Source organism: Cottoperca gobio, chromosome 22 (genome assembly GCF_900634415.1).
Source record: "Cottoperca gobio chromosome 22, fCotGob3.1, whole genome shotgun sequence".
In the NCBI taxonomy this organism is placed as follows: domain Eukaryota; kingdom Metazoa; phylum Chordata; class Actinopteri; order Perciformes; family Bovichtidae; genus Cottoperca; species Cottoperca gobio.
Window position 1 is genome coordinate 20,193,761 of NC_041376.1, and position 8,682 is coordinate 20,202,442.

Sequence of the window (8,682 nt, forward strand, 5' to 3'; positions counted from 1 at the left end):
ACAAAACAGTCAGATAAGTCAGTCAGTCAAACTTTATTAAACGTGTTCACAATAACTCCCAACCTTGTTCAGTTGTAACACGTAAAAAAAACAGTCTGATACCGCCAAATGGTCTTCTTTACTTGGCGCAGGTCATCTTCTTGCTTCCTCCACTTCCGTACCATTGATTCATTAATGTTGAATTCTCTCTATTCCCATGTTCTACTGCGTGACTGATAGCCTTGAGTTTGAAGTCCGCGTCGTAAGCGTGTCTCTTGACAGGTGCCATTTTGGGGTCCTTATACACACACACTGTGTATAAGGTGTATGGTGAAGCACAGTATGTATTACTCCGCGACGCGGACTACGGTAGCCGTAATGCTGCAAGCGGTGTGGCTTTGTAGTTTACCAAAGTCGTACTAAAACATTTTGACAGAGCGCCGTGTACCACACAAAATCGCTTCGTGATCAGTAAACACAACCAGAATTAATCCATATATAAAGCGCTCCGGATTATAAGGCGCACTGTCGCTTTTTGAGAAAATTAAAGGCTTTTAAGTGCGCCTTATAGTGCGGAAAATACGGTATTTGATCATTCTATGTTCTGAAAAGATGACACAATGCAATACTCAAGCACCAATCTGCTTGACTAATTATTGTCAGTAGTTACTTATGATACATCAATTATAGTTACTATGAGGATATGTCATTGTATACAAACATATTTGTCATATTTGTATTTACTGTTCTTACCTAAATGTAAGCATGTGCTGTATGTAAGGCCTTACAAACATGCTGAATGCATTTCCTACTTGTATTGTTCATTTGTTGTTGCATTTATTGTACCTTTTATTGCAACTTTGCACTAAATGTGCTACACAAATAAAGTTTAAGTTTAAAGTTTAAATTGATTTCCAAAAAGTGTATATGGAGTCTGCAGTGTCCCACAGAGCAGTGATAATAGTTCAGTACTAAGAGATCTCGCTGACTCTTATTTCGGGGCTACACTGCGAACACATATGAGATGTCTTTAAATCAGTCTTTCTCAAAGAGTGGTTCCCTAGTGGTCTGTGAGTATATTGGTAAAATGTCACGTTTGAAATTAATTTATTATAACTTCAAAGTGTTTCTCAAACTGTTTAAAAATGACTAGTATAGAGTTGTGCATAGATGTAGCCTTGTTACACAGCAAAACAAACCTATGCAGCTGCGTAGCCACGTAGGTTCGTTTTACGTTCTTACGTCATAAATGATCTGCGCGGTCAATTTGAGCGGTCAACTGACAAGATGGATCGATGGCTAAAGACAGGTCAGTTAAAAGAAAATTAAATGAACAATCTGACGCGACAGGCAAGGTGTATCGTCCTGATGCAGGTGATTCAGCAGCTTCAAGTGCTTCATCCGCAGCAACAAGTCATTTTGTGTGCGTTACTGAGTCCCATGAGAGCGGTTCGCCGTGTAACCACTACCCGGCTGAAAGCTGTGAAACACGGCTTGAAAGTGGAAAGTTCAACGCTAAAGTGAAAAGAAAATATCACAGCGACTACATAAGATTTGGATTTTTTTGGACTGGAGATAAAGAAGATCCCAATCCACACTGTGTTTTGTGCTACGAGTTGTTGGCGAACAAGGCTATGAAACCTGCCAAGCTCAAGCGACATTTTGAGAGCAAACACAAAGATTACGTTGGGAAACCTTTAAGTGTTTTTGAGAGAAAACGTGATGAACTCAAGAAACAAATGACGAAGGCGCCATCACAGTTTTTTTCACAGGGGGAAAATGCGAAGGCTACAGAGGCATCATACAGGGTATCCCTTCTCATCGCAAAAACAGGTAAACCTCATTCGATAGGTGAGGATTTAGTCAAAACAGCTGCCAAGATCATGACTAATTTATTGTTTGGGGAGAAAGCAAGTGACGAAATTAACAGGGTCCCCCTCTCCAATGACACTGTCCAGCGGCGAATGACAGCCATGGCTGAAAATGTGAAAGATCAGCTGATCACACGTTTATGCCAAAGCCAGTTTTTCACACTGCAACTGGACGAGTCGACTGATATCGGGAATGAGGCAAATCTGCTGTGTTTTGTAAGGTACATTTATGCTACATTTAATAATTAACTTGTGTTTATTGTTAAATCCCTATTAAACTTGGACCTGCAACCATAGACGGAATGGAAGTTTCGGGCTTCCGGTGAAATCGCAATGCATGCTGGGGTGGCAAGCCTAGAAAAGTGAGCACCAACTCCACAAGGGCCGCCATATTGGATTTCTTCTCTACGTGTTTACATTGTATTTAGCTTATTCTTCAAGCGTGTTTACATTGTATTTGGCTAGTTTTTAGTGTGTAATCATCGCTCTTCTAGTTATGGGATTTGGACACCGAAATTGTGTGGTGAAAGGATGTTCAAACAGTGGGAGAAAGTTAAATAAATAGGAAGAATCTCATTGTGAGCTTCACGATTGCAAAAATTGCAAACTATTTCCATTTCCAACAGCACTAAAGAACAATGATAGAAGGCTAGCATGGACCAAAGCTGTAAAGAGACAGGATTACAATGGGAAGTCTTGGGAGCCCAAGAAATCTTTGCGGATTTGCAGTGAGCATTTCATGCAAGGAAAACCAACAAATGAATTCTCTCGACCTGGGGTATGTAGTCTATCTACTTGATTTATATATTGACAAATGTACTTTCTATATATTGAGTTTTATAATAATTAACAAACACAAGTTAGGTATATATTTATATTAGCTTACCCTGCAACACAACTGCAATAAGCACTTATGATATCGCCAATTTTCTTGACTGCGCAGATCCATGCCAAATGTGCTCAGTTTATCAGCAGAATGCACGGTCGGGAACACAGCAGTGGAGATGGTTTGTCAGTGTTTGGAAACACGTAGTGACCAAAGTTTCCTTGCTGCATCAGAGTCTCCCACATGCAGCTTGGCTCTCACTGCATCATACATGTCCGTGATCACACAGCCCTGAAGCTGGAGGTTTAACAGTGAGATGCTTCGTTATGTCACACAAACAGGCCAGCTCACATTGTCCCAGAGATTTGTGGTGTGTTTCCCTTTGCCTCCAAAAACTGGCAGATTTCCTCACGCAACTCGACAAATCTATTCAGCACTTTCCCTCGACTCAGCCATCGCACCGGCATGTTCAGAATGTATCTCCTCAGGAAAAGACATAAATTGACTCTTATAAAGTACAACACAGCGCTTCCTGGTGTATGATGCAGTGATACGCCGTCAGCTCACCTGCACAGGTCTCCCGCTGCATCTTCTCCCGCATCCTGCCCACTAATGCGCTCTTTTCACTGCATCGGTCCATCTGTCATCAGTCCCGTCAGTTTGTCGCGGGGTTTCATTTTATTAACACATTTAGATACTTCCTCAACTAGGTCTCTTCCCGTGGTTGTGCCATGCATTGATTTAATTCCCAAAAGTTCCTCTGTAACACATAAACTGAGTCCACTCCACGGATGAAGATTGACAGCTGTGCCGTATCAGTGCCGTCAGCGCTCGTCCACAGCCAGGGAAGATACAATGAAGTCTTTTCCCTTTTCCATCAACTGTGCTTGCAAATTGGTGGCAAGCTCGCAAAAACAACCAGCAACAGTGTTTCAGCTTAAGCTTACATTTAAAAAGAATTGCTTCTCGTCTGGACGCTTTAATCATGCAGCACTTTACAAACTCTCCCTTGGTAAAAGGCTGATTTAGCGATTTCTTCGGCCACAACCAAACTGTGCACGGCAGTTTTACTTTGTCATTTTCTTTTGTGAACATAGTCTCCTGTGACGCCAGAGTCTTTTTTTAACTCATCTAGCTTATGCTGTCTGTCCACGTGCTTGTACTTGTCCTGGTGTTTTGTCTCATAGTGACGTCTGATGTTATATTCTTTAATTACGGTTCCACAAACAAGGCAAACTGGTTCACCGCTGATGCTCGTAAACAGACTGTCTCCCACATGTCTTGTACGCTTCTGTTCCCAGAGTCCACTTCTCGTTTGGCCATTTCTTTTGTGAGGCTTATTTATATGTAATTAAAAGTTACGAGCGTAGATGACTTCAGTATCAGCGGTGTGCACGCGCTATAATTGTACCGCGGACCAGAAGTGGCCTGCAGGCCTTGAGTTGGACATGTCTGCTCTACAGCATCACTAGTGGTACAAACTCAAGACACCTTTAAATAACTATACAGTATATAAATATTAATGATTATATTAATTAATGATTTATGTGATTGCATTTTTGTGCCAATTGTGAAACGTATTTAAAATGTACTAAACAATCAGTTATGTATTTAATTATTTTTATACATGTATTTCTTTATTATTAAAGCTGAAGCATTTACAATTAACTTTATTTTAAACACGAAAAACTTAATATATATTGTTTTGTTTTTGTTGTTGTTATTTTAATTTAAAAACATAATAATTTATTACAATCAACCTGAAAAAGTATACTATATAGCAGGGGTATTCAACTAAAATTCTAAGAGGTCCATCATAATGTCTAACTTCCGTTATGAATTAGTGTGATATATATTGAAGCAGCCTAGTAGCTGTATCAACGTATGCACGTAATAAACAACTGACTGTCAAATCTAATAAAGAAAGAACAATTTAAAAACATTTAGACAATATTTATTGTCACTTAACATTGAACTATACAGATATATATAATACTGTAGATATGTATAATGTTATTCTCGGGCTGCATTTAAAAATAAAATTGAGAAAATAAATAAAATAGCTTTTGAAAAATTTAAATAATTAAAATAAAGATTTAAAAAGATTGATTTAAGTCTCAACCAATGTTAGAATAGATCAGTCTCAACACATCTTAACAATTGAACAGTTTAACGCAGACTAGCACATCCTGGGTTAAATTGTTCTCTGTGCCTGATGATGCTGACAGGTGACCTATTTGCTTTATTTTGTGTGCCCTCAGTTCACTTCACTTTTAATGAGCACCACGGTCTCTGAGCATATGAGACACTGGTGTTGTGCTCCCAGTGGGAAGGATGAACATGAATGAGTCTGTCCATTCTGGGTTGAAAGCTCTGTTGACTTTTCTCTTCTTGGAGAGCGCCATGAGTAGTTATTGTTCTCTCCCTGTCTGCCGATCACTCGTCTCTTCTGTGTTTCTCTCCCTTTCTCTGTCTTCTCTCCCTGTATCGCTAACTCGTCTTTCCGTCTGTCACTCTCATCTGTCTGTATTCAGAGTCACAATGTTTGCCGGTTGGAATGAACAGATTTGATTGGCTGCGTAGCATCACGTGGGATGGCTTAACTCGCATGTAATTGGTCTGTGAGTTTCCTGAACCGCTAAACCAGTGCCGTAAAAACGAGTGCGGTGATTCTCTAGTTCACTCCTCTCCTTTCTTCCCCACTGTTTGTGTGTGTAGGTGTGTGCGAAGCGCCATCCTTCGTGATACAGAGCGGAGCGAATGTGAATGCGCAAAGCTAAAAAAATAAAATAAAATGTGCCGTTAAAGTAGAAGTACCGGTCCGGGTCCGTATAGGTCGGCGTCTGGCTCGGACGCGGTCCGCCTGTTAGTGACCCCTGCTATATAGTACAATATGTCTGGTCACCAGCCTGCATAAATGGAGATGGTCTTCAGTTTGCTTTTGTTTCTGATGTTTTATAACTTTTTTATCCAAAACAAGCAGTAGTCTATCTGTTGTTATATAATAACCTTTCCCATTGTCAGAATGATGCATTGTTTTGTTAACCTGTACTAAATGTGGTTGCAACACTATTATTGCAACCCTGTCCCTGTGCATCCACTGTCAAGCAATGTAAACTAATATGCATGGGGCAGGCCATAGGATTACACCTTTATTTTGCAATATGGGATACCATTCAGTGACTAAATATTTGCTTATAACCAAATTTGTCAAATGATGACATCCCTCAATATAACATTTGTTGCATTACCACTACTGTGTTGGTTCCATAGAGCTTCAATAATATGATAAGTATTCAAATATAATACGCTATAATGAGTTGTGTTCCAGCAGAACAAAACACTTGTACACACAAATACACAGAGATGAGAATGAAATGAGCTTCACTCAACCTGAGCTCTGCTATTCCACTGTTCCCGTACGTGCAGGCACATAAAGCTGGACAGGATTGGACGGCCAACAGAGGGGACAGCCAGATGTGAACAAGGAGCAGCAGAAACATCCTTCACCAGACAAACCGCATGCTCAGACAGACACTTTGTAGCTCCATATTCCCAGTCCTCTCCAGTCTGACGCTGTGTCCACAGTGCAGAGTGAAACTGAATCCCAGATTAGCTGGGATTACACTGTTTACCAGCGGCATTTAATCCCACGCCTCACTGTCAGTATAACAAATCACAACATCAGGGCAAGCCCAAGCCTCTTTTTGTCCCACCGCCCCACCCTATGGAATATTTCATGTTGAGCATTATACACACAACAGTCTACGGCATAAAAATATTGTTTATGTGCTGAAAGTTATGCTTCATACAGACAACTCGGATGTCAGAATTTTCTAATTCAGACCTCCAAGTGTTCAAGGTGCACAACGCCAAATGTAAACAAAAATCACGGCTGCCTTTGACTGATGTTTATTTGGCAAGTGTACACGCAACTGAATACTCAGCAGCAGAGATTGTTTACCGTAACCAGTTACTCAATAATATTAGCAACATATTCTGTCATCAATTTGCATGCAACAGGTTTTACTATAAAGTACTTATTATTGTAATTACAACCAGTAAAATGTTGCTTCCATTGTTGTGTGACGTCAGACAACTTCTTCTTTATGCATTTGCCCAAAGTTTAGTTTTAAAGTACAGAGGTAGAAAAATGATATAGATTCTTTGCAGCACCGCCATTTTAAAATAGTCTACTCCATTACAAGTAGAAGTCCTGTATGCAAAACTTCACTCCTTTAAGTAAAACTACTAAGGTATTATGAGTACTATATAATGTAACGTAATGTATGTAAATGTTCTCATGCAGAAAAAAAGCCTCTTACTGCTGAGTAGTTTAATATGTAACATTGTCAATGCATTATAATGTCATCTGTTTTATGTGTAAATTATTGATTAGAAAAGTAACAAGTAACTTTAACTTTAACTTTACTATAACTATCAGCAAATCATGGAGATAGTAACGGACAGATGCACGGGGTCACTGGAGCAGACCTAGGCATTGTACGGCCCGCAGGCCACATCCGGCCCTTTGGCCGGCCCTGTCACAATCTGAACAATCGTAAATTATAACATATATGAAAAAGTATATATATATTTTTTAACAGCACCCTTTTCAAAATAAAAGCAACACCATTGTATTGCGTGCATGATGTAAATAACTTTCTAACTGTGTTGCTATTATTTTGAAAAGTGTGCTGTTTTTCTTTATTTACGACTTTTTACAAAACATTGCACATCCAGAGATGCAGCTGTCAAGACAAGGTATGTCTTATCCCACAACATCGCTAGAAAAAGTAAACCGTTTTCTGACGGAGAGTTTATCAAGGAGTGTTTGGTGGATTCTGCAGCACTCGTATGCCCGGAGAAAAAGGAGGCATTTGAGAAGCAATGCGGTCAATGAAAGGGACAATAACAGGGAGTGATTTGTTCACGGAGGTAAATGCATGTGTGGACAAGTTGGGACTGAAATGGGACAAGCTGGCAGGTGTGACAACGGATGGTTGTCCAAATCTGACTTTTGAAGAGAATGCAGTATAAAGTGACAGAAATGAACCCTGAACAGAAATTGGTATGGTGTAAGTCAGTTCTACAAATTAACCATGTTGTTGATGTTGTAACTAAAATAGTTAACTTCATCAGGGCAAGAGCTTGTTTGATGTCAAGCACTGTGACAGACAGTTTGTCGCACTTTTGGAGGAAAATGAGACTGAACATCGTGACATAGGCTACCACGCCGCTGTCAGGTGGCTCAACCTGGGCAAAGAGAGTCTGAGAGAAAAGAGTCAAGACTTCTGTGTGAAGAAAGGAAAAGACGTCCCAGAGCTTTCAGATGCAGACTGGATGGCAGACCTTGGTTTTGCTGTAGATGTGGCTGCACTAATGAATGAACTAAATGTCAAACTGCAATGCAAGGGCCTTTTTGTGCATGAAATGTACAGCGCAGTGAAGGCTTTCATGAGAGAGTTGCAGCTTCTCTCAAGCCAAATGGAGGACAACATTCTCACCCACTTGCCAACACTGAAGGAAGCCACACCATCAGTTGATCACCTCCACAGGTACTCATCCATGTTAGAAGCACTGCATGGTGAGTTTTGGAGGCGATTTCAAGACTTTAAAACAGTTGAGAATGAAATGCACATGATTTTTCCCCATTTATATGCAATGTGGATGATGCACCCAGTGATGTTCAGCTTGAACTCATTGACCTGCAGTCTGACACACTTCTGTCAGAGCACTTTAGGTCAGTCTCACTGCCAGAGTTTTACTCTTCCCTGAAAGAGGAGAACTTTCCACACATGAGGAGACATGCTCAGAAGCTTCTGGTCCTCTTTGGATCTACCTACACATGTGAACAGACATTCTCAGTGATGAAATTCAACAAATCCAGATACAGATCCTGATCACTGATGATCACCTGTCAGCTGTCCTGCGCATATCCACCTCAGACATTCAACCAGATTTCAGTGCACTTGTTCAAGCCCAAGACAGACTGGATGTTTCTCA

General features: G+C 40.3%; 1 protein-coding gene across 1 annotated transcript in view; it reads right to left on the minus strand.

The window, feature by feature from the left end:
* Positions 1–3,999, minus strand: part of LOC115027748 (leucine-rich repeat, immunoglobulin-like domain and transmembrane domain-containing protein 3) — a 15,441-nt gene extending 11,442 nt beyond the window's left edge. Inside the window, 1 exon segment of the mRNA XM_075074163.1 lies at positions 3,893–3,999. Coding sequence (XP_074930264.1) covers positions 3,893–3,999 — 107 coding nt within the window.
* Between the last annotated feature and the right edge of the window lie 4,683 nt (positions 4,000–8,682).